The sequence below is a fragment of the Brachionichthys hirsutus genome, chromosome 19, assembly GCF_040956055.1.
Source record: "Brachionichthys hirsutus isolate HB-005 chromosome 19, CSIRO-AGI_Bhir_v1, whole genome shotgun sequence".
Lineage (NCBI taxonomy): Eukaryota > Metazoa > Chordata > Actinopteri > Lophiiformes > Brachionichthyidae > Brachionichthys > Brachionichthys hirsutus.
In genome coordinates, this window is record NC_090915.1 from 6176829 (window position 1) to 6201772 (window position 24944).

A 24944-nucleotide genomic window follows, 5' to 3' on the forward strand; every position below is an offset into this window, starting at 1 on the left:
GTTCAGGAAAGCATTCAGATGAGAGACCCAAAGGACCTGCATGCTACCTTCTAGCAGTAGCGTTCAACAGCATACAGTACAGTACAGCTAACCCAAGAACCGGGTCACATCCACATTGAAACTGCATACAGGAAAAACATGAAAATAAAGTCTCAAGTTCTAAACCCGTCTGATTCTGGGGGAACATTAAACATGAGGAGAACCCTGTTTATTCCATCAGTTTTTAATGATAACCAGGACACAAGCAGTCACAGCCACTTTCAATAAACCGCACAGCTCCGCGTTCCTGACTCAAACAGACTCGTTCCATTTTGCAGACCCGACCCGGAACCTCAAGGTGCGTTCACACTGAAATCTCATTTTTAACCACATATTAATTATCTGTGCAGTTTGACTGCTTCACCGTTTCCTTTTCAAAAGACTGGACTAATGCAATTTTTGCATCCACTCGTCTCTGCAGACATTTCCTCACAAGTGGCATTTCTAATATTCACCTTGAATTCCATCTGAACACTTCAGAACTCTCAGCCCCTCCCAAAAAAAAAGAGGCGGTTGTCCATTTAAAACAAAAGACAGCAGCCTTTAAATTCATTATTCTAGAGTGGCGTGGTTACGTGAAGGCAACGCAACCACGTTAACATTCTCTTGGACTTAATTAGATTTGCTCAGGAAAAAGGCCGACACAGTTTCAGTTGGAGCAACAATGTTATTGAAAAAACGAGTTGGTGCAGAACGAAAGGAACGAATGGGCTGTGGCAACGAGCTGAGGAGAGCAACAAGCAACTTTCATAGCAAGTACAGAACAGGCTTTATGCATAGAAGTACATCTTCCCTCACACTTTACAAATCACATTCTTCTTGAAGCGTTTTCCGGTGAGACGCTTTTGTACGTCGGCCACTTTGTACCGCGACCCGCTGACTGATCACCATGCCAACGGTCGGCGATGTGACCGACTAAAGCAGGTGAACGATGGGAAGAAAACGGCTGCACGTAAAGTACAATTGAGCAGAAAGGAACAACAAATGGACCCCCCCCCCCGTCCAGCCGGTATGGCTTATAAGAGAAAGGAACCCATGATGATTGTTAGATCTGGCATTAAGGCAGGCGGAACTAAACAAGCAGACACAAAAATAGTTGTTGAAAGAAATCCTTTAGTGGATCAGCAGCTGAACGTGACAATTACGAGCTCAAGATCAGGACCCAGACAAACATTGTAGCCAATGTGCCTATAAAAGATCAATTGTGTTCAGTGTCGAGTCGCCGAGGGTATCCGAAATATTCAACAGCATTAAAAGGGAAGACTTAAAGGTGAATACAATGATTAAGCTCAGAGAGAAATAAAGTCTTCATGCAATTAAGCGGACACCCTTCAATAAATTCATGCAATCCTCATAAATAGCCCAAATAAGAGAAAAAAAGAATCCCATAAATACTCTATTACATTAACAATTATTGTCAATATAGACAAATAATAATAATAATAATAGGTCATGTTGTTGTAGAATTATTTAATCTGGAAGGCACATCCATAAGGCTTCAGACGGTGTAGCAAAGCGTTCCGCGTGGTTCTCTCCCAATAAGGAAAATAAGAAGGGGATTATTGCTGCGTCATAACAACCAGTTCAAAAACCAAACGAGGTTCATCGTGTCGTGAGAGCATCGAGGACGTTGTGCACAACTGCTTTAGAGCCTGAGAGAAATAATCTTCGACAAGAAATTACATTTTCATGAGGAAATGAGAAGAAAGTCGAGCTACAAGAGAAAAACTCTGACATCTTGGGGAATAAATACAAAGACGGGCGCCGAGTGGGTAACCCCCCCCCCTCACTAAACCGTAACATTCCTCCGTCACTTGGGGCTTTAACACATCTAAACCAATCAGTTTCGTCATGATCGTCCTCGTTACCAGCATTACTAGTAGTGTACGTGATGCACTCCCGGGATTGGGCAGGAATTGGGATGCGTGAGCGAGTCTGCACTCAGAAGCAGGAGTGGATGCGAGACTTTAAAACGTAGATTTCCTTCTCCGTCCGTGTTTAAGAGTAGAAGGTGAGGACGCTCTGGTGGTTGCCGCGCACCAGGATGATGGGCGGCAGCTCCTTGGACAGCACCTCTAGCCAGGCCATGTACAGCGCGCTGGACACGGCCCCCTTCCTGGCCAGCGGCAGACTCCTGCACCCAGAGAAGGTGGCACCATTAGAAGCATGCCTTCATGTAAACTCAAACAGCTACCTTTTCAGTGCATTAGCATTTATAGTTTTACACATTCTCTCTCTCTCTCTCTCCCTCCCCCAGGGTTGGGCAGTCTAATGAAAGTCTAATTTCTTGACTTCGTATCAGTAACATCTGCTGCAATGCACGCGCACACACACACACACACACACACACATCTTACATGACTATGAGGTTGGCTGTGCTCGAGTGCTCCTTCAGCAGTTCGTTGAGTCTGACCTGACGATTACTCTGAAGAACAGAACAGGTTCCGACGTTCAGGTATGACGTTAACAGAGAAAGGCCAGTGCGGAGGACCGATTCCAGTGAGCCGGCATGCTGACCTTGGCGCGGTACAGCTCCAGCTCGTTGTCGGTGATTCGCCAGGGCTCGCTGTTCTTCAGCCTCTCAGCCGCCTCCTGCTCCATGTCGTCTTCCTTCAGCCGGTAAGGCTCGATCATTTCCTCGAAGGCCGACGTGCTGCTCAACAACAGCTTGATGGTTAAAGGCTTATAGACGACATCCCAATAGCTTAATGGCAGGCGTGGCTGACGTGCTGTTACAGTCTCTTCTGGTGAAACTGTGGTAGCATCGCTCGATCACATGATCTAATTTGGTCCTCCTTACGGGAGGTTTGGACGCCCCTGTCCCGAGTGCATCTCTGTGCATCACGCTGAACATGACTTACAGCTAGATGGGAGGGTGCGTCCAAACATGCACCATAAACTTTAGAACACGCACTTTACATTTGAAATGGCACCCAAAGTGTCGCATGTTTACAAACACACATGTTGAGGTGGAAGCTACTTTAACAGGTTGAAATGATGGTTCAACCACAACAACTTTGGTCTGAAAGGTTCGCTGAAGACTTACTGCTCCTTCTTCGGCTTGGTGTTTATGTCTCCGAGCACGGTAATGTCTGAGAAGTCGATCCTGAACTTGCTCAGCAGAGTGGCCATCCTGCATATAGACAAAGAAAACCAAGTCCATCGATGCGGTGAGATATACTGTACACTTGAATAAAGATATTTGCCGCGGAAGGAGCCGTGGACTGGGATTAAAAACACGCAATATTTGCAGAACTGGTGAAGTTAGTTATAAAGAATAAGAACGCAAATGATGCAACATCTCCATGAGTGTTTGAGGGAGCAGAGAATCGAGACATGGTGGAGACGTGAAGCATTTACGTTCGACGGTCGTGATCGATCCTGTTGATCTTTCCTCCGATGAAGACGCGGATCTTGCAGTCCTTCCACCTTTTCTTGTTGGTCAGTAGGTAAGGGATAAGCAGGGTGAGACCTGGACAGGAGACGCCAAACGGGAGCTCAACGCGCAGCTTCTAAAATGGACAAGTTCTATCTGCTGGGTCTCAGGTTGCATCAGGTTCTCACAAAGGTTTTGCAACTCGCTTTTCCTTCCCCTCCACACTGACCTCCATCATCAAACAGCCACCAGACATCCACTGTGCCCTTCCCCTGCTTCTTCTGGAACTGCTGGCTGGCCTCCAGCAGCCTCTGGTCAGACACATTTAGTGGGACAGTTGGGCTCTTCTTGTCTGCAGGAATCAATGCCAAACATGAGGGCACGTGCAAACAGACACAATTTGAATTTAGATTTGAATTTATTAGGACTATCCAGAATAACTATACGGGTGGTCCTCACTAAACGGCATACTGTACTGTATACTGTTTTACGTTGTGATTTCACTTTGACATTAACATACCAGTCTGTTTCAAATTCCATCAGACTATGAATAATATTAAAAAAAAATCATTCTAGTTAATATTTACGGCGACTTGAATTTATCATGCAGGCGTTGTGAGAAGAGTGCTAAAGTCAGAGACCCTGGTGTGCTTTACGCAGCAGCATCGCGACCGTACACTGTTGATGAGAGATGTGCTGAAGTGAGCTTTGTTTTTCTTTTAGAAGGCTGTTGCTCATGTTTTAACATTGGATTGAAGAACATAGAAGTAGCACTAAGAAATGAAACAAAGTGGGAGACAATTTGTCTGAGTCGTTAGTTGCAAAAAGCTGGAAATGCAAAAACAGGAGATCAGCTTATCCTGGAAAGAAAGCTGCAGACGAGACGAGAAGCAGCAAAGCAAGACGTTTCAGAGGAAATCAAAATGTCGGCACACACTCACAACATTAAACACTTGGCCTGAGTTAAATGCGCACTGTTACTTCAGAGACCAGGCTTTAGCTGTAAACCTAAACACTTAACAGGATAGCTGGAAAAGAAGGGAAGAAAAGATTAAATGTTATGCCCTAAAGGAGCTAGCGTGCCTGATGGCAGAGACACAGGACAGAGACGGGGGGGTGCAGGACACAATATTAATGTGAAAAATGAGGTGATAGAAAGACAAAGGAGAGAATGTGGAAAATAAACGATAGCTTTAACAGGAAAGAAGCACAAAAAAAAAAAAAGGATCTCCTGCCTTTTTTCAACAGGGGCTGAGTTGTAGCTTTGCCATCATCATCGTCATCTGGGAAATGTGAGAAAAGGAGAACAAGAATCATGAGTGTGATGTGAAATGTTGATTCTTTGGTAATGAATGATGATAAGGAACAACAGAAAATGTATGTTTACTGTATTTATAAAAAATAATAATAAAAAAAAAAGAGACTGGCAGGGGTTGGAATTCTGATTCAAATGTTCTCACAGCTTGAGGAAATTCTAACCAGTTAATGCAACCATATTTGGCCGGCCACACGCCGCACAAATTGGGGACAGCGTCGTCCTACGGATGTACAGTGTGTCAACTGCCATAAAACTACAAAGAGGAAGACCGAGAATCAATTAGCAGTTTGGACACCCCTGCTATAAAGCATGTGTGAGATATAACTGAACTCTTTCCAGTGGCATTTGATGAAATGTGGATTGATCATACCTTCAATAGGAACAGGACGTACAAACGGACAAGGGTAACCCTCGAATAATTATCATAGTTAGAATACGCATGTTTTGTGAAGCAAAAATTATGAATTTGGCCGATAAAAGACAGACATAGTGATGACTACATCCCAACATTTTACAGTCGGGGATAAAAACAACAACAACAACACTGTCTTTAAAAAGTAAATAGGAATGTCGGCAGAAAAATTTGTTTAGAAATGTGTTAATATATTTTACAACGCGTTTATTTCCTGAACATTTGAAAGCAAATGCAGAAATATTTTTCTTCACAACCGTTTTAATGTCCAACACAATTTTCATAATGATGAAAATAATTTGTTTTTGATAAGCTCAAAGCCACAGTTTGGTCGTGCTCGTCATGTTTGTTGACCTGCGGGACTGAAAACGTGGATGCTGCGTGCCCCCCATCAGGAAAATGGACATTTATTGTGCGCACATTTAGGAGCCGACAAAAAGAATCGGAGTATAAACTTGTCAATGACTCCGATTCAGAGTTTCTTGAAAGGTGGAGAGGAGGGCACCAAGGAAACCATCATCCTTTCTGGACACACTCTGGATTTGCTGGGAGACAGCAGAGCTTTCTCTCTATGTATCCAACCATACATTCAAGCATCTCTCTTTCAGGTATGAAAAACCATCTCTCCCATATTGAACTCTGGTATGCTCCTTGGTGCTGCATGTTGCTGTTCATGTGTGAAGAACACAGACACACAAACGCTGTTGGGGAAAAACATTCTGCTCATGGGTCGCTGAGGCAGCTTCCTCTCCGACCAATGACTGTTGCGTATACAAGGCAGAATTAGGGGGGGGGTTACACAAACGGCTAATGTGTACACATTTCCGGTATAATTTCCTTTCACCTGGCTATCGCCGTTCACACCTGTCTTCTTTTTTTTGGGGAACATAAAGACGGTCGCAGATGAATGTGGAGACACTCGATCTGCTGCTGGCTGACCTTTCTGTATCGCCGGACTGTTCTGGAGGCTGGCGGCCTTGGAAGACAGCTTGGATGAATCGGCATCCGAGTCTTTGCTGGTGTCTATGGATACAATCACATCCTTCATCCCGGAAGACTTCTCCTGGGAGGACAGCAACTCGTCTGGGAGGGCATGGAATGAGAGGACAGGTGGAAGGGGAGGGGTTAGAGCGCTTTTCGGGGCAGCTGCCTTCACACTGAAACATTACAGAAAAAGGCACCTTTTTTTATTAGTGGATTATTCCAGTGATTTAGCATTTCACTTATTGAGGGAGTAAGAACAGTTTAACGTCCCGAGGCGTTCCTAGGCCAGCCGAGAGACATGTTCTCTCCTGCGTGTCCTAGGTCGTCCCAGAGGCCTCCTCTCGGCGGGACATGCCTGAAACGCGTCCCAGGGAGGCGTCCAGGAGGCATCCGAAATAGATGCCCCAGCCACCTCAGCTGACTCCACTCGAGTCCGTCCCCCCCCCGGCGACTGAGCCCCTCAGTCCCTCTCTAAGGGTGCGCCTCAGATCATTTTAGTTGATGCTATAACCATAAACTTTGGTGGAGCAACTCATTCTTGCTTTACATTAATTTAGAGTTTCTGATCTGATAAATATGGGAGTGGCTAAAACTCATCTGATTATTCCATGAGAGACTTAAAGCACATCTGCCATATAGCATTACACTCATTGTTGCTCTGTGCTCCTGCTGTGGGTGTATTTGATACCTTGACCTTGAATATGGGACACATCCAGGCCCTCTTTCAGTCGCAGTACAACAGCACCGAACTGGAAGTCAAAGGCATCACTGGGGGGGGGGCATCAAGAAAAGATTCACATTAGTAGCAGGCAGAACAAAGCAGGACACGGACCATTTGAAGAGGAACACACGCACGACAACCCCCCCAGACTGAAATCTCTTTCTCAACCCCGCAGCTTGTTCACTCGTACGAATAATCCCTGGGCAGGAAGTAATTGGCACGGGGTGTGTATTAGATGTGACTTTAATTGTGCAACTATCTCCAACCTTCAGGTCAATTCCATAATCCCATTTAGAATGAGGAGCTCATAAATCCTCCACTCGGCCTCACATGACTGGTTGATCAGGGACAGGGATTTCATGGATGAACACTTTACTAACAAATATCTATACACAGTTACACACACACACACGTAAATCATGCAAACAAGTCATCTTACTGGATCATGCTGATGTAAGTCTCCACGTTCATCATGTCTCCATCCCTCCAGTCGTTCTTGAAGCCCAGCACCAGCGTGTTCGGCTTGAGTCGACCAAGGCCGGCAGCCTCGGGAGAAGAAAACGCAAATCAAAAGTGACTAAATCCTCATTTTCATACCAAAGACAAACGTTCTGTAAGCATAAAATCTGTGCACCTAATGGTGACGCTCTTTAACTCACTGAACTGAGCGAGGTCAGGTGTGCCGCTAGCTTTTGACCAAAATGAACCTGGTCTTAAATGGCACAGTACTTTACGTGATCGACTCCTAGCATCCATTGTTGCAAAGTTGTTTTCTCACCTGGAGCAGGTACTGCGTGCCCTGTCTCAAGTCTTCGGCAAACACCGGCGTGTAGAAGGCCTTGCACTCACTCCTCATGAGCCAGCGTTGGTACCGGGCCTGATCTGTGGTTAGGTCTTTAAAGTTTGGCCTTCTGTAGCCCTGTGGGGAGGCAAACACACAAACAGAAAATACATATAATCCCCCCCAGACTCCAATTTAGCAATACAGGAAATTGACCGATATCCGGATTTTCAGTCTGGGATTCCAACTGGGGGGAAAAAACATCCTGCTCTGAATATCTACACCAGGCATTTTTAAAATGTCTTTATTGTGAACTTGAAAGATGAAACTGTAATAAGATAAGCTGAGAATGTTCCTCCTCTTTATCCTGTGCTGACTGAGCATGCATGGGGAAGGATCAGAGAGTGGTGTGTTCAACAAAGCCTCTTCTATCCAGTCAAAATGGATTTTGTGTTGCACATTTCTTTTGCATGGCAGGGGGATTTGTAGAAGGCTCTTTGCATCATGTAGAGGAGAGTAGAGCCGAAGCACCAGCCTCGCCAAGACTGAGACTCACAGCAATCATTTCTGGGCTCTTAGCCTACTCATTTATATATATATTTATACATTTTAAGATTCTTTCATTTGTTTTCATATCTTTAAATGGTTTAGCTCCTGCCTACCTCTCTGAGCTTCTTCATCCCTTCAGCACCTCAGGTCAGCTGATCAGCTGCTGCTGGAGGTGTCAAGGTCGAAGTGGAAGTTCAGAGAGGACAGAGCATTTTCTGTTGCTGCTCCAAAATTAAGGAATGCTCTACCCCTGCACATTAGAAAGGCCTCTTCAATGTCTGTTTTTAAAACTAGTTCCTAAAACACACATTTATTCCTTGGCGTTCGACACAGCATGAGACTTTGGTGTTGTTTTATTTTGGGGGGTTTTATTGTCTTTCACTGCATTTACGATTATTTTATTGTTTGTTTGATGTTTTTATGATTATGTCATTGCTTGTTTCATGGTTTTATGATTACTCATGTACAACACTTTGTTTCAACTAAGGTTGTTTAAAGTGCTTTATAAATACCGTCGAGTTGAGAATTGCAAATCCGCAATTCAATAAATTATACTCTAAAACAAAGGTTGTTTTTGAGACACACAGTTTCTCAGACGGCAGAGGAAAAAGCAACAACAGTGTCTGCTCACCGTGCGAATGTGACCACAGATCATCAAGCCTACGTTCTTGGTGAAGCTGTGGACCAGGTCTAGCAGAGCTGGACGAGAATTGGGGTAACCCGTCATTACCAAACACTGGGGTCTGCAGCGAAGCACACGGAAAGGGAGACATCGTTAGGTTTGTAGCAAAGTTTTCATCTGACCTTCACAGTATTGTAGCACAAGACAAAGAAGAAGGGGGAGGGGGGGGGGGGGGGGGAGAACAGCAACAAAGTAGCGCACATGAAAGCAAATGATGTTAAGCACCAAAGGATTTAATAGAGGCAGTGGGAGGAGGGATAAGAGCCCATTCTGAAGACACCATCATGTGCCTTTTGATCTGCTATGAGGTTTGCTGCCAGGGCAACCACCCAAATAGTATCACTAATAGGTCTTAAAAAAGCAAAACCAGTGCACCATGGGTTAAGCATTGAGAGAAAAACAGGACAGAAATGAATTATTTCACAGAAAATAGCAACCTTTAACCACAAGTTAAATCTGTTTAGCAAATTTAATTGCTTACCGTGCTATTATGCTAATCAATGTGTCAAAATATTCATGGCTTGTTAACAGTCTGATACGAGTGCTGAATTTATCCAGTAAACACTCGCTGATAAAGTACTCGTGACAGTATCTAATGCCAAGTTACTACGACCAACAGTATTCGTGACAACGTTAGGTAGAAGCTCGGCACCTGAAGTTCTTGATATGGTCCTCCACTCCGCTGAGCTGCAGAGTGTGTGTCAGGGCCTGGTGGTAGGTCAGAGCCTGGGTCGAGGAGCCCCAGTTCACATCTGGACGGGAGGACACACGCAGGCAGAAACACAATGTGCAGTTAGGAAGTGTGTTTGTCAGACAGGGCCAAAGATCATTTGACACATGTGGTATTAGAGGCAATGAGAAGGCCGCGTGTGTGTGTGTAGCTGCATATCAAACTGAGAGTGCACACAGGTGTGTATGCAGAGGTGCAAGGCCAGTTTTGTGTTTGAGGAGGTGTTGGGGCACAACAATTTATTGTATAAACTTAGCATCATGTAGCACTGCTCTGTGAAGCATGGATGGATACTTTATTAATCCTGAGGCAAATTCCATATCCTTTAAACTTTAATTAACTTTTTCTGTCACCTTGTACCGCCATGGCAAACCAATCTCATGTCCTCCCTCACCACGTCCATGTATCTTCTCCTGGGTCGTCCTCTAGCCCTGTTCCCTGGCAGTTCCATCCTCAGCATCCTTCTACCGACAGAGTCCCCGTCTCTCCTCTGGACATGTCCAAACCATCAAAGTCTGCTCTCTCTGACCTCATCTCCAAAATGTCTAACCTTTAGTGTCCCTCTTATTGCCTCATTTCTAATGAGCCTTCCTGTTGGGTGGCAGCAGGCTTACTTATCAGGTACTCACCTGGCTTCTTGTAGCTGACGTAGATAAAAAGACCCATAACAATGACATTGGTGAGGAGAGCAGCCCACCAGTTGATGACAAACATCACCACACAGCAGAGTATGGCTCCGACCAGAGAGACCCACATGTTGTAGTATTTGAAGCTGGGACGCCAGCCTGCAGCAGCCATGAAAACAGAGTCACAACACGGCAAAGACATGGCATACTAATTAAACGGTTATGGTGTATGAGGACATATACTTCTTGTTAAGGTTTGAATTCAGATCGCCAGGGGCATATCATCCTCCATAAAATATGAAATGCTGCTGTTAAAGGGAATAAAGGCTAAAGATAAAGTTGTATATGTGTTTGGGTTAAACGGTGGAAGCCGTCAGCCTGTTAAACTGAAGATTAGAGCGCCTATTAGGGACGCTGTCATATCACAGACTAGCCTGATGGGGTTTTAGTGATGGGATACAGTGAGACTGTGTTGTTACACAACGACAAAACACAAACAGGACATAAAGGGTACATTGTTGGTGCCGCTCTGCTCTGTCCCATGCCGAGGGGGGGGGACCGAGCGAGCCCATAGACTGGGAGCGAAACACTTAAATTCATTAGTGGACGTTTGTATTACTGGTCGCCTCTGATTGGCCTATGTACCATTTAAGTCCATGTAATTATATGAGCTGCTGGAGGAAACTGTGGCAGAAAGAGAGTCTGTACCTGCAGTTCTGCTAGAGCTTTGGTATTGGGGGGGGGGGGGGGGGGAGCACATAATCAGCTAAATGAATGTAATTCATCTGCTCACCACCGTAAAGCACCGGCACACCCAAGCTGCACATGAGATACATGATTACACCCAAAGGATAGAAATGGAAACTTTCCAGAAACACTGGGCCTCATTTAGGATCTAAATTGATTAACTGTCCCGCCCAGCAGAGCTGAGGTCATGTTATCGCCCATGTTAACTCATTCAGTGCCAGCTGTTTTCAGCTCAGCCATAAACTGAGTGACAGCAGTTATTACTCATTAAAAAAAAAAAGCATATCGATCGCTACATCTAAGTGCTTTTAGCGATTCCATCTGAAAGCCCATAATTTCCCATCCCATTCATTGTTAAGCAGTTTCATAACGCTCGTAACTCTGCTTCCTCTGTCATTATCCTACCTGGTGAGTTCGCCAATGAAGCGTGGAACACAGAGAAGTTGATCAAGGCATAGGATGCCAAGAAGAAGTTGGAGATTATGGGAGCAATTACATTCAGCTCAGCTGCAAGAACAAGAAAAACATTAAACAGTCCACTCGGAATGGGATAAACTCAAATCCAGGTTCTCCAGTCCTATGAGACACACATGCACACACACGTACACGCTCACACCTACGGACAATTTGCAGTGATCAATTCACCTAAATCGCATGTTTTTGGAGGTGGGAGGAAACCGGAGAACCCGGAGAAAACGCACGCAGATATGAGAAGAACATGCGAACTCAGCACCGGTAGGAATCGAACCCGATACCTTCTCGCTGTGAGGCGACGGCACAACCCAGTACGCTAAACAGATAATTACATGAGGTGCTTAATAGTTTTACTGCTGATGTTTACATTGGAAAAACAAGAAAGACAAATATTTAGAAGACAGTTTCTTATCATTTCCCCTTGAGAAAAAACAAAACTCTAAAACTGTGACATGGGAAACATTTCTGAGGAAGCCAAATGGGGTTGCGGGAAGACGATGTCAAGAGATCCCAGATCCAAGTATCACATTGTATCAGAAGCAGGACGTCTGACGTGTCCATCTATGCCTGTTATCTACCAGAACTCTAGCACGGAAACTTTCTCTAACACCAAGGGTCGCTCAAAACATCTTACTGATTTATATAGCCAAAAAAACAACAATAGCTTAAATGCAAAGTAAGTGGCCTGATCGAAAAAAATCACAAATTCAATCTAGAGAAATGTAAAGCTTCAATGCAGTACAATATTTTCATATTGTACTTCAACTGCATACTTTAAGTACACTAACAATGCATAATAATTAAGTAAATGAGCATTCTGAGCAGCCACACCGATGAGGATGAAGGCCAGAGCGATGCCAAAGGTCAGGATGTATCCTCGGAGGGGCTCGTTGTTCTTGCCATAGCCTTTTGCAAACATGCTCAAGCCAGGGTAGATGTTGTCTTTACATAAAGCCTGTGGGAATGGAACATCTGAGGTTTACTCGCTGGTCATTAATGCAATTTGTTTAATGTCTTCATGCAGTCCAGGTTTGATCTTACCTGAAAAACTTTAGGTGCACTGACTAAAGAGGCCAGAGCGGAGGACAGAGTGGCAGAGAAGATTCCAGCAGTGATGATGGGCCCAAAACCAGAAACCACACTCATCACCTGAAAGATTTCTTGTTAACCGTTACTTAAATCTGAAGCGCTATACATCAAACCTCATCATTGGGCAGAGCGACGCCATACCTGGAAATCATTATGGAGCCCAAACTCGCAGCTGTTGTCAGACATACAGCTTGAGAAGTTGTAACCAAATGTGCACGCGGCATTACTGCAGTTGGCCGGGTATGGAGAACGGAATGTGTCATTGACATTTCCAGAGGCGTCTCTTACGATGCAGGAACCTGGTAGGATTATGCAAAAGAAAAAAAATCAAACTATGTCTACGTGTCCTGTATATGAAAGATAAGCCTGAGAATGTTCAGACAAGAGCACAAATACTGGGAAAACGCACCTGTAGAAACAGCAACGCCCAGGTAGACTATTCCTGTGATCAGGATGGCCAGAAGGGTTCCTCTGGGGATGGCAATCTGTGGATCCTGCATCGCACAAGCACAACGCAAAAAAAAAAAAGGGTTAAAAACTAAACGCTTTCACGTTTTATCGCGCAATTTAGAGTATTCCATGAAGAATAATGGATGAATAATCGGATGTCTTGGATGTCTTGGATGGATGTCTTGCCCAACAGGGATGTGAAAGTTGATGTCTTTCCCGTCCCTACAGTCTGCCAGCTTCATTCTGATAAAGCCCTTGACACGTCCGGTACACTCTGTTTTGTTCTACTGACTTACAGCAAGGTCTCCTGAAATGTTGGCTCCTGCCAGAATCCCAGTGGCTGCGGGAAAGAAGATGGAAAATACGGAGAAGAATGTTTCTTCCCGGAAGTTGGGACCCATGTTTTCCCACATGATTGAAGCTGAAAGGAGTTTTAAAGAGGACAAAAGGACAGTGTTGAGTCCAAAACTATTAAATGTGTATCGATACAAGTCTGTTACAATAAGAAATAGCGTTGGCAAACCATCATAGCCGAAGAAGCCGACAGATTCCTTGGACTCGACAGTGATGAATGATCCAATGAAGTAGTTGAAGATGGCCGTGACGAGGACTATAAGCAAGAAGATCTGGGCCTACAGAGGAGCATATTCATTAACTCATTAGCCAATAGCGACCTCACAGAGCCACTCAGGCTTCCATCATACTGTGCGTCTCGTTGTGGGACCATCAGCCAATCACAGCTCCGTGTCGGTCTTACCTTGGCCTCCCATTCCATTCCTGCCACAGATATACCCAGAAGAAGGATTACTGTGATGGTGCCAATGATTCGGACGTCGTTGATTCCATCCGTCATAACAGCATCTGCACCCTGAAAGGCAACGTAAAGAAGTTAAAATGTCATGGAATACATGGAGCTCTCGTCTACTGTGATTCCACACACAGAGACTTGCTTAAACATGGAATCAGTCACTCCATGAAGAATATGTAATAGGTCTAGAATTCCTGGATATTTGAAAGGCTTTTAATACAATAAAACAAACACAACTCAATTCCAGCTTTTTCAATGTTGCTAATCTGTTAAAACTTGTCATGGTTTCAAGGATTCCGCTCAGGACTGCATAGCTGACAAAAATAGTTAAAGTTTGCAAACATTAAAAGCAGAATTGAAATTCTCAGGTGGAAAATCAAATTCGATCTCTCTTTTACAGAGACATCATGTGCCAGCCATCTAAGCTCCCTTAAAAAAACACGATTAGTCATTGTTACCTGAGAGTAAAAACAAGTAACCAGCTGAGAGTTACACAAGGTTACAATGGCAGGGTAGCCACAGGCCCAGAATTTGACAGACAAAGGCCTCTTTCAGGCAGGCAATGCCAGCAGCACTGAAATGAATCTTTATGACCCCATTGGTTTGTTCAAATTAGATTAGACCAGCCAGGGCGATACAAACCCTCCTCAGTGCACCCTTCTGCAATGGTAAGAGGCACAATGTGAAATGCAACAGTGATATTTCACCATCTCCTCCATTTAAGGCAGGGGTCTCATTCATTGGGCCACCTTCCACACAAAAAAAACCCAAAAGAAAATCTAATCTTCTCAAATGTCATTACGGACAGTAATTGAGTTAGTTTACGTTGGTTTTACCCCACTGATGATGTGTTGTTGCAACAGTAACGTATGTTACGTATAATGTACATAAATAATAGTTTACAGTTACATAGGCGTTATTAATAAGTAGCAATTCTGGACTACACTTCTACAGGTGTGGGGTCTTTTTGCCAACAATTCTTTTTTGAACTACGACGGGAAATGCCGTGTAGCAGCAAGGCCCAGAATGATGGAGGACAAGAGATGCAGCGTTAATCACCACTTAAAAGTTCCAGAAACGACAGAGACACTTACAGCGAGGAGTTGCGCGACAGTTTCAGCAAAGCCCACTACATACATAGCCACAGCTACTGCATTGGCAAAGGCAAAAATCAGCCCAATGGACCCTCCGAACTCCGGGCCCAGACTCCTGGAAATCAAGTAGTATGCTCCGCCTGGAAACAAAGGCGTGTTAGAAAAACGAACAGTTATCATTTGATATTAATATTATAGAGATTGCACTGATTGTTGTTCAAAGAGGGACCATCACAAGCATCCTTTAACCCAACTATCAATTATATAATCAATTATGCACTCTGTTCTCAGTGTGTGAACTGTTGAAGAACGCCAAGGGCACACAGAGCTCTGCAGGGCAGCTCATGATCCACTTCAAGGTTATTTTAGCTCCAGATCACATGTCCGTTGTTGTAAACTGAATTTCTGGCTGGAGATAGAACGCCCAGCACTGGCCTATAGTCTGCTTGGCCTGCAACAAAGCAGCTTAGTGTTGCCAAGAGGCCATGGTGGGGAAGTGGAAAAGCTGCGATGTGCTGCGCTGGTTCAATCAGGGACTGAAACTGTGTTTTAGATTGATGTCAGGACAGAGGACAAATTAGAGGCTCAGTCTCAAGCAAGCAGAACGATTAAATCCCCCCCCTATCATTTCCCTCGGTTTTGTGTGATCCCGTGTAAGAAAGTGCGTCCTATTTCTTTAGGAGACGGTAGGGTGGGGGTCTTCGATCTCTTCAGACGGCCCCTCAAACATATTGATGCAGACTCAAAAACCAGCGGGTGGCAGGAAATCCCAGAATGTTTGGAGACCAGAGGCAGCGTAAATGAAAGATGACCGTTCTAGTAAAAGAAGTGCATAAAGGTTATACATCTTCACTAATAACAATAACAACTCATAGAATATCTCATAGCTGTAAAGAAATTGGATTGTTTAATACACACTTGGGGAAAAATCGCTTGTTCCTTTTTTTAACCCACAATTCACATGCAGTTCGTATTATTTCCACCTTTTCTTTTGTTCTGTCCTGTAAGGACGGTCAGCAACAGGACGGTCGGCAGCAACAGGAGTGTAAAGAACTACAATATAAAAACCAGACATCTGGTACATCCTCATTTACTCTATCTTGTGGTGCGTGTAAAAACAAATAGGAACACTGGAAGAGGAGGACTTGGGGTTAAAAAAAAGAGGAATTTTGATTTTTGAGCCATATATATATTACAGAAAATAATCTGAGTCGGGAATAAACAACTCCGCCTGAAGCAGGGACTGAGGAATGTAATGATGTCCAGGTCATAACCCTCAACCAGAACGACTCCTGTTCTGTTTGTTTCATTTGTGCAGTCTGGAACCTCACTCCATTCCTCCCATCACCGTGTGTTTAAACCTTCTTTCATCCGACACCAAATGAAGCCGCACTGCGATGGATGACAGAGCTGCTCATGCTGGCTCAAAGACGCACACGGCACGGACCATTACACAGTCAAAAACTGGCAGCCCAGCACGCGAGTGAGAACTCTCATCCTCCACAAGGAACGGATCAGGACAGGCGGAGCAATAAGTGACGCGTACCTCCTCGTACAAATCCGTTGGTGGCAATGGCAGACGTGGAGAGGCCAGTGATAGTTGTCACTACGGTAGCCATGGCAACGATCAGACAGGCGAGAGCTGCAGAAAAAGCAAACACATTTTAACCTTTAGGATTGGTTGCATGAAGAGACAGAAAACAAATGAATAAAATACAGGCTCTGAAACGAGCACCATGATGCCAGTGAACATGTGCTGCGTTCTGGACCGGCATATCTGACTGATGTGACGGCGTTTAAAAGGTTACGTGACCATCTCTGCATCATACTGTCACACATTCAACCACAGATTGCAGACATAGCTTCCCGTGCCCAAGGAAGGAAATGGCGAAAGCCAGTCATCTCTGCTTACCGATTCCAGCCTGGCCCACAATCCATGACATGCGGATGAAGAGCATCACCCCCCAGATGTTCAACATGCAGCGAACCTGCAGGGACAAGGCACTAATACTGTGAGGGAATGCGTCACAATGGGGCCAGTGAAGAGTAACAAACAAGATAATAGGTAATGAGAGAATTCCCAGTGACTCACCAGCACTCCTTTAATCCAGCCGAATTTGACCACTCCTTTAGACTCCGCAGATTCCTTAGCAACTGCCTCCTCAGCCGGACTCAGTTCATCGCCGTTAGCAAACCCATCCTCAAATGGTTCCTACGAAACAAAAGAAACCGCATGAGGAACATGGACCGTGCAGAATAATAAGTATCGTAATGTAGTACACATCAATTGAAACTGTACTTTTTTAAGAAAGGATTTTAAAGAGGCAGAGGAACAGGGTTCGAATGCGAGCGCCTGGTGGGCCGGGCCTCTGTCCACGGGGTTCGGCCAGGCTCGGCCCGAAAGGATGGCGTGGGCCCGACCTCCTGTGGACTCACCACCTGCCGAGGATTGGGTGGCAATCGCCGGGGTGGGGGGGGGGGGGGGTCATGTCTCAAGCAGATGCTAATGGTTCGTGCATAACCCCTTTCGGTCTATGAGCATGTTGTACGCGGTTTGTTAATGCACATATAGATCGTAGGGTGGGAGTAACCAAACTCTTACTGACAAACATTGCAAACCAATTTCATCTCACAGATGGCCGTGCTCACTGAACTAAATGCTCATCAGCTCTTATCTACCGCACTTAATGTCAGACATCATCAATCGATTAATCCATTTAGACAGATTAGTAAAGATTTCTTCGTGTACAACAGCGGCTCTGTATAATGTAGCTTGAAGCTGTTCAATACATTCAGCACAGAAATCAGTGCAGGCGGTACAAGATGAGCTACAGAGAATGATCTGCATGGCCGAAGCAACACAAAGACCGGCTTGGCTCAACAATGACAAAGGAAGGGTTCAGCATGGCAAACTGTACCTCGACTCACCACCGATGCAAAAAGGAAAAGCTATTATTACAATCCGCATTTCGCTGAGATTAGAAGTTAATCACGGACGATTGCAAAGTCATGTGAGGTAGAAATTCTGTGGCTTGACATCCTGGAAGCAAAGCTCTAGATTCCCAGGATGCATTGGCATATTCTGCTGACGTCACACTATTCACCAGTCACTAGAAATGATCATGAGTCACAGAATTATCAGGATAGACGCAAAATACCTGATCAAAAACCGAGCTAAACAGCCTCAGAGAGGAAGTACCACTGACAAAACCACTGCCATTATAATTCCAGCCAGCAGCAACGTTTCCAGGCTGAACCACAACAGAAGATGCTAATAAATGTTAAGAGACAGAAAGAATAGTAGTGGTACTAACAAAATGTTAGTACAGATACACAAAAGGACCATGCGTATTTATATGTATTGGTCTCAGACGTCTGTCTAGTCCGAGACAGAGTTCATTGTTCTTTAACTAGACTGAAACCCGCCCACTGATGGATATAAAATGGCGGGCCTCACAGCAGAGTTCCTTTTTGTTTTGGATTTGTGTCAAATTACCTTTTGCCTCCATAAAGTGTAAAAAAAGGCGAGGAGAAAGGTTCCTGCAAACAGTGAGGGGCTTTGTCTCCCAGTGGATGGAGTAAAGCTAGCAGCAAGCCAAAGGCAGAACCCGAAGGCTCCCGGCCCAGACGGATACGCAGCAGAGTTTTACAAGTCCTTTAAGGATAGAAGTTGGGGGACACAGCGTCCCCATACAGCTAGCACAAGCACACGAGGACACGTGGCTGTAAAGGATGTCTGCCAATTTTCCATGATGGTAAACGCAAGCTCACAGGAAGTTGATTTAAACGCCACCTCATAAGAGAGTCTGCTTCAGTAAGCTGGAGACGCTCCCGCTGTCACGACTCGCTGAACGTCACGCCCATTTGAGTCACGCCTCGTCTCCGCAGATTTTTACAAAGACAAAAGCTCTCTACTGCCAATGGATCGTCAGTTCGGCGTGAAGGTTTACGAGCCAGGAACCTTGATGTCATTTTGTTTTAACAAGTTATTCAAGGGAATAAGACACAGCACTCACTTTAAGCTGCTCAAATGCAGAGCAGCAACAATAATACTATATTAAAACCCAAGACTTTCCACAGGTGACTGTTTGGTCCTGACAGGTGTCATTTCTGTTGACAGGTTTTAAACATAGTCCTTTGTTCTTCCACCTATTCATTGCAGCCACCTTGATGAAGGGGTGGGGGGGTGGGGCAGGTATCACCTGAGGGAGTGATGTCAATATTCAACCCTCACATTGTGACTGAGCCCCCCCACCCCCCTAACTGAAAATACAGCGCATGCTTTGAGAAGTGCAAAGCTTAGCAGGGGTGAGAGAAAACAGTCGATCTGTGGCGCAAGGCGGGATGGAAGGCAACAGGAAACGTGATTCTGAAAGCTCTCATGATCCCTGAACCCCCCCGTTACGGAAGGCAGGAGTGGGTCCCTTGCATTGCTTTTCTGTTTCAATCAGAATTCTTCACAATAATAACATTGTTATGACATCATTATAAGAAGCTCAATCTTCAGTAAGTCAAACCAGTTTGAAACAGGTTGGATACGATTAGAAATGAGGCAATAAGAGGGGCAGCGAAGGTTGGACGTTTCGGAGACAAGGTCAGAGAGACCAGTCTTCGATGGTTTGAACTTGTCCAGAGGCGAGACACTCGATACGCTCACTCGCTTTCCAGTATGTTGTAAAAAAAAAACACAGTTTACTTGCTGGAGCAACCCCTGACGGGACAAGCCAAAAGGAGAAGGAAGAGAATGATATGAAGATTTGCTCCTATTTAGATTTGTAAATATGCGTTCATGGTAATTTGTGTACATGGGGCTATTGTGCTATTTCTGATGTACTTGAATGTGGGATATGAAGGAAGCCAGGGCAACAAAGGACACACACACACACACACACACAGGCTATGTAAACTGGTATATGTGTGTGTGTGTTACTGCGGCTGTAAGGCCATCAGCTGTTGCCGATTCTCAGACAAAGGGACTCCCTCTCCCACGCAAAAAGCCTGTACATCCTCCACTTCCTGTTTCTGTGTAGAGTTTGTGCAACAGAGACTGGGGGTGGGTGGGTGTGGGTTCATTCGCTCTTATAAATGGTTGCAAGACTCAAACACAAGTCCCATTGTGCACTTTTACAGCTATAAAAAGTAGCAAATTCAAAAACTGTGTCCACCCGTTTGTTGGCCAGTATCTATTAAGATAACAGATCACAACTTGTGTTTTTCATTTCTTTTTTTCCACAATTGCAAACACTCAGAGGTTCGCATTAACTTTAATTTGATTGATACTTGAAGGATTGAATGAGGACACTGAATCAGGACTTTCAAAGCCTCACAAAAGCAAACCATTTACACGTCGAGATCCGTAAGGGAGAAAACACCCACTTTCTAACACCCTCCATAAGATGCGCACACACTGGTAAAAGGGAGCAAACACGTGTATGCAGAGTAGAGGGTATGAGGTACAGGATACGGGGGGGGGGACACAGACGGGCGGGACTGTACTCCACCCCAACTGAAACTCCACAGAGATGGAGAATGATGGGCTTACATTTGTTTTCTATGGATGTTTCCGGAGAAAGGTTTTAATACATCCTTGGAGGTGTGAATGAGAAATAAGGGGATGGGCTAATGAGGGGCCAAAAAAAAGCTGCATTAACAATATAATCAACTAGTGTGTGTAGTTCAACCCCCCCCCCCCCCCCCCACAAGGAAGGCTTCCCCATTCAGAAGGAAAAGAGTCAACATTTGATGAAAGTTGTTGACGCCTCCTTTTGGAGGTCACCTATGAACAAACCTAAGATTAAATGTTCTGGCCTGCTGTTTATAAAGTTGATAACTAGTCTTGGATGTTACTATCATAAAATGAACAGACCTAACTAACGGCGGCCATGAAGCAAGGAAGAAAGACAGAACAGCTTCCTACTCAAAGCACGCATGTCAAACAGAACGGAACGGAGCAGATGCTGCGGTCCCAAAATTTCCAAGCGCAGCCTGGGGGGGGGGGGGGGGGGGGGTTCAGTAATCAAGCTCTTTTATTGTGGAATCAGCTTTGGATTGTGAGGCAGACACCATCTCTAACCTCAAGAATAGACTAAAGACGTTCATTTTTAACAAAGCTAACAAAGCTATTCACGTTTTGGAGATGGTTGTCGTTATTTCCTCTCTCTTACCCATACTCGTGTGCTCTCTTTCCCCTCTGTCTCGGTTTGCAGGTCCATGCGTCCGTGGCGCTGCGTAACAGGCAGCATGAAGAACATAAAGCTTTTGGCAGTACTCGGGGGAAATGCAGCAGAAGTTTAGTCTATATCTCTGCCCTGAGAGTACACAGAATGACTCATTGATCGCTTCAATGTGCAGTCAATCGGTGCAGCGGAATTTCCATCGCACACTTCGATCTGTCCACGCAGCGGATTAGGGAAAACGTGGAGACGCCACAGCCACCATGACCTTCAGGCCAACCCAACCCCCCCCCTCTGAATTTCAGAGTGCAAAAGATATTTAACAGATATTAAGCCTCAATAAATGTGTGTCAGCAGCTAATTAAATCCTGTCCGTCGTTGATCGGTGGATCGTGCAGATAAACGAGCAGCAGTAATTTCACGGTGATGAAACCGAACCTGCTTTCTGAGTCTGTAATAAATTGTGATTATTAAAACACAATAAAAGCCCTCTTTCAGTTACATAACCTTGAGAAAACCAGAGAGCCGTTTTTCATCACCGGCTATTTGATGTCTGCATACAAAGGACAGGCTCATCAGCTGCTTCAGAGATTAAAGAATGTGTTTCACTCGCGGTCAAACTGACTGGAGGAATCTTTGGCGAAGGCATTTGTCACTTTGAAGCCGACACGACGTACAGGACATGACCAACTTCCACCCTCGTGCCGGTTGCCGAGCAGCAACATGCGTAATCCATTTTGCATCACATCCCGTATATTGATGAGCTTAATGGTCAGACCGTTTCCAGTTGTCACAGTGCGTGGCTCAGGGATGGAAATGGCGTTATAGATTTGTATGCACGGTTATTACAGCCAAATGAGTGCTGATTGTTTGATTTGGTTTGTTTTATATTAATTCAAGGATCCATAATACATCTTACATAGAGCGCAAAGGCAGGAAATGTTACAGCCGAGCAATTCATTTCTTTACCCTGGACCATGGAGAAGACACTGTAGAATTTAAATGGGAAAACTGTGAGCCCTATCTCAGTCTGGAATGATATCATGACATTCCCCATTATAGCCATCCCTTGGACAGCCTGATATTCCAGACAACAAGGACACAGAGATCACCACTCCTCACTTAACTACTGCTTATACTAGTCATCATTTTTGGATTTTAATCAGGAGGTGTCAGAAATGTTACCGCAGGATAATATTTTATATATATATATATAGATAATATAAAACATTCTCTTGTATTTCCTTGGGGTTCGGCCCAGTTCGCACTGTTCTTGGATCCTCCGGTGCCGGAGTCAAACCGCTACAGACCGAGCTACTCCTGCCTCCGAATCAAACAACTCTTTCTTGTTAAATGCTTTGACGTGAAATACTTATCTTTGTTTTAGGTTCTATTTAGAGAAGAATAGAACAAAAGAAAGAAAAGAAAGAGGATATGAAGTAAAAAAAAAAAGGGCCTGTCACAGATTACTTACTGAATGCCTTCTATTCATAGCCTACAGGTTTCTTACAGTGCAGGGCGCTGGAATAGCTCTCTATTGAGCGAGGTAACCAGCGAAAATTCAACCAGTCGACTTCCTGCAGATCCAAATCTGACCTTGGTCGGCTACCTGAGGCCAGGTAAACAGTCAATTCACACATTTCCTATTCCTGGCACCAAGTATCACCTTTTAGGTCACACAAGCCTTGGTACCATCACATATGGACTGCTGCTCAGCAAACTGGAAAAGCACACCAAATAATGACCTGTAGCTTGGCTCCATACTACTTTATCCCATCCAGAAGCAGAAACGATCATGCACTGATGGATTTAAAAAAGAAACTGCGAGGAACAAAGTCAATTTCCATGACTGTTTTAAGAACAGATTTACTGACTTCATGAGGTGCTGCACAGTCAAACTAATTCAGTTAAAAGCTGCAGACTTGCATGGGGAAAAAAAAACTAAAATCGATTATCAAAACCAAAACACGTTGGGGCTGCTTACAAATTGCACGATGTTTAATCACTATGGAGATGGAGGGGGGATCAGTAGCATAGACTAATTGGTTTGAAAGACTCAACCAAAGTCTCATGAGACATTTCTGTGTCGGTAACATTTTAGGTTTTCCTCCCAGAGTAACGAATAAATAATAACAGATTACATTAAATGAACGGATTTAGAATATATAATAAAAGGATTATTTAGCCGCTGCACTGTTCAGCACTACATACCGGTTAACGTCAGAACAACAAAATGTACATTTAAGTATTTCAGTGTTATTGAACATGAGGATCGATAATCACCCCTCCCCCCCCCCCCTCAGCCGGCCAGAGTCCACACAGACAATGACAGAACATTGCAAGCTCAACACAAAACAGTCCCAGGTAACAGGTGGGTCTGAACACAGAGGCTCTGAGGCAGCACCGCCTCCCACCACACCGTCTGCAGTCCAGCGTCCTGTGAGGCTGCAGATCCTCATTCATCCCTAAACAGAAGTCCGGTCGCTTGAGATTCAGCCATGGCAGATTCCTTAAACAACATCTGTGCGATAAGGCACAATAACCTCGAGGCGTCATGGAGGCGAGGGTCAGGCCCGACTTACTTTTGGACAGTTGCGCATCACAGTGAAAGAAAACCTTAAAAATGTGGAGCTTCTATGTGAATTAGTCCAAAAGTGGCGGTGGCTTTTATACAACTGTTACAATTACAGGTTTACAATTATCAAGGGGGGGGGGGGACCTTGCAAAGGGTCGGGAATCATCTAGGAGGGAGATGATAAAGATGCTGCGCGCTTCAATCCAATGAAGTTGAATGAACGGCTGCGGAACATTTCAGATGAAACGCCTCACAAGTTCACAGGAGTGCTTATTACGGTTCATAATGTCACCCTGCTGAGCATCTCACCAACCAGACACCGGCGTATGGGGGAGGAAAAGCACATGTGGTGATGAAGAGGGTGTGAGCACGTTTGTTTCTGTGATGAAGACCCAGCTGTTCGGTACATCACGTGGCAGGCTTACCTTGTCCAGCTCGTCGTGCAGCTCGGACAGGGTGGGTCTGATCAGCTTCTCGCCCAGCGGGGCTGCCGTCTGTCGGTAGAAATCGATGTTGGGCACGGCATCGATGGTGTTGTGCCCGAAGGTCCTCAGGTAATAGGTGTTGGTCTGGGTATCGTAGTGGTAGTGGTGCTGCCCCCCCGTGGACGAGTGCACGCTCGTCTCGCTGATCACCGTGTCGCCGTTCTGGAGACAGTCGGATGGCGCAGCCTCCGGAGAGGCCGCTCTTCCACCACCACTGCTCGGATCCGCGAAGTTCACCACCCGGAACCGGCCTTTGGCTTCCTCTCCTCCGCCGGGCCCTGGATCGGCAGCCCCCTGCCCATCTGGAGGAGCGCTGGGTGTCGCCGCGTCGCCGGACGCGTCCGAGCTCGGAGATTTGTCCTGCGTGGCGCTCGCCGCTTCCGCCACGAGATCCACCTGGAATCGGCTCTGACTGGGTGTCGGACCGAGGGGCCTCAGCCCGGGGTCCGGGGCCAGACATTCGCTATCCGTGGCGGAGAGCGAAGGGTCTGGCACTGACATGACCAAAAAAAAAAAAAAAAAAAGGTCAAAATTAACGCGAAAAGTGCGGGTGGGGTAGGGGGTGGGGGGGGGGGGGGCACACCGTGGCCCGGAAAACTGTATTGATTAAGCGTGGCAGTGAAGGTGTCCGATGAAAGGCGCACAACTAGATCCCAAAATACAATGAAGGAGACGCACCAGTCGGAAGGAGGCTGCGGTGGGTAGCTCGTTAGCTGCCGCGGAACACGAGTAATAGTTTTACTCTGTCACTCTCCTCCTTCGTCGTCGGCAGTTAATCCCAAAAAAAATAATGTCGTTAGCGTTAGTCCCCGTCTGTCGCTCCGGGACAGG

The 24944-nt window shown here is 45.3% G+C and overlaps 1 protein-coding gene across 1 annotated transcript; it reads right to left on the bottom strand.

The window, feature by feature from the left end:
- Window positions 1–446: 446 nt before the first annotated feature.
- slc12a2 (solute carrier family 12 member 2) lies at window positions 447–24614 on the bottom strand. The gene is made up of 27 exons (XM_068753181.1): window positions 24054–24614; window positions 16973–17092; window positions 16793–16868; window positions 16427–16522; window positions 14881–15020; window positions 13736–13846; window positions 13502–13610; window positions 13275–13399; window positions 12938–13022; window positions 12670–12827; window positions 12481–12588; window positions 12271–12394; window positions 11371–11472; window positions 10222–10377; window positions 9515–9614; window positions 8812–8923; window positions 7629–7769; window positions 7290–7396; window positions 6818–6897; window positions 6085–6228; window positions 4651–4698; window positions 3645–3767; window positions 3400–3511; window positions 3086–3172; window positions 2557–2692; window positions 2397–2464; window positions 447–2173 (listed from the first exon to the last, which is right to left on the bottom strand). Exons 1-27 carry the CDS (start codon window positions 24612–24614, stop codon window positions 2038–2040), a joined length of 3465 nt encoding a protein of 1154 aa, XP_068609282.1. The 3' UTR covers window positions 447–2037.
- Window positions 24615–24944: the final 330 nt, after the last annotated feature.

What these genes read in the sequence shown, in the direction of transcription:
- slc12a2 (XM_068753181.1), bottom strand. Translation starts at nt 24,614, where the DNA reads ATGTCAGTGCCAGACCCTTCGCTCTCCGCCACGGATAGCGAATGTCTG. An exon ending in TGTGGGCCAGGCTGGAATCG is followed by an intron (nt 16,523 to 16,792) that starts GTAAGCAGAGAT and finishes CTTTTTCTGCAG; the next exon opens with CTCTCGCCTGTCTGATCGTT. An exon ending in TGGAGCTGTACCGCGCCAAG is followed by an intron (nt 2,465 to 2,556) that starts GTCAGCATGCCG and finishes TCTGTTCTTCAG; the next exon opens with AGTAATCGTCAGGTCAGACT.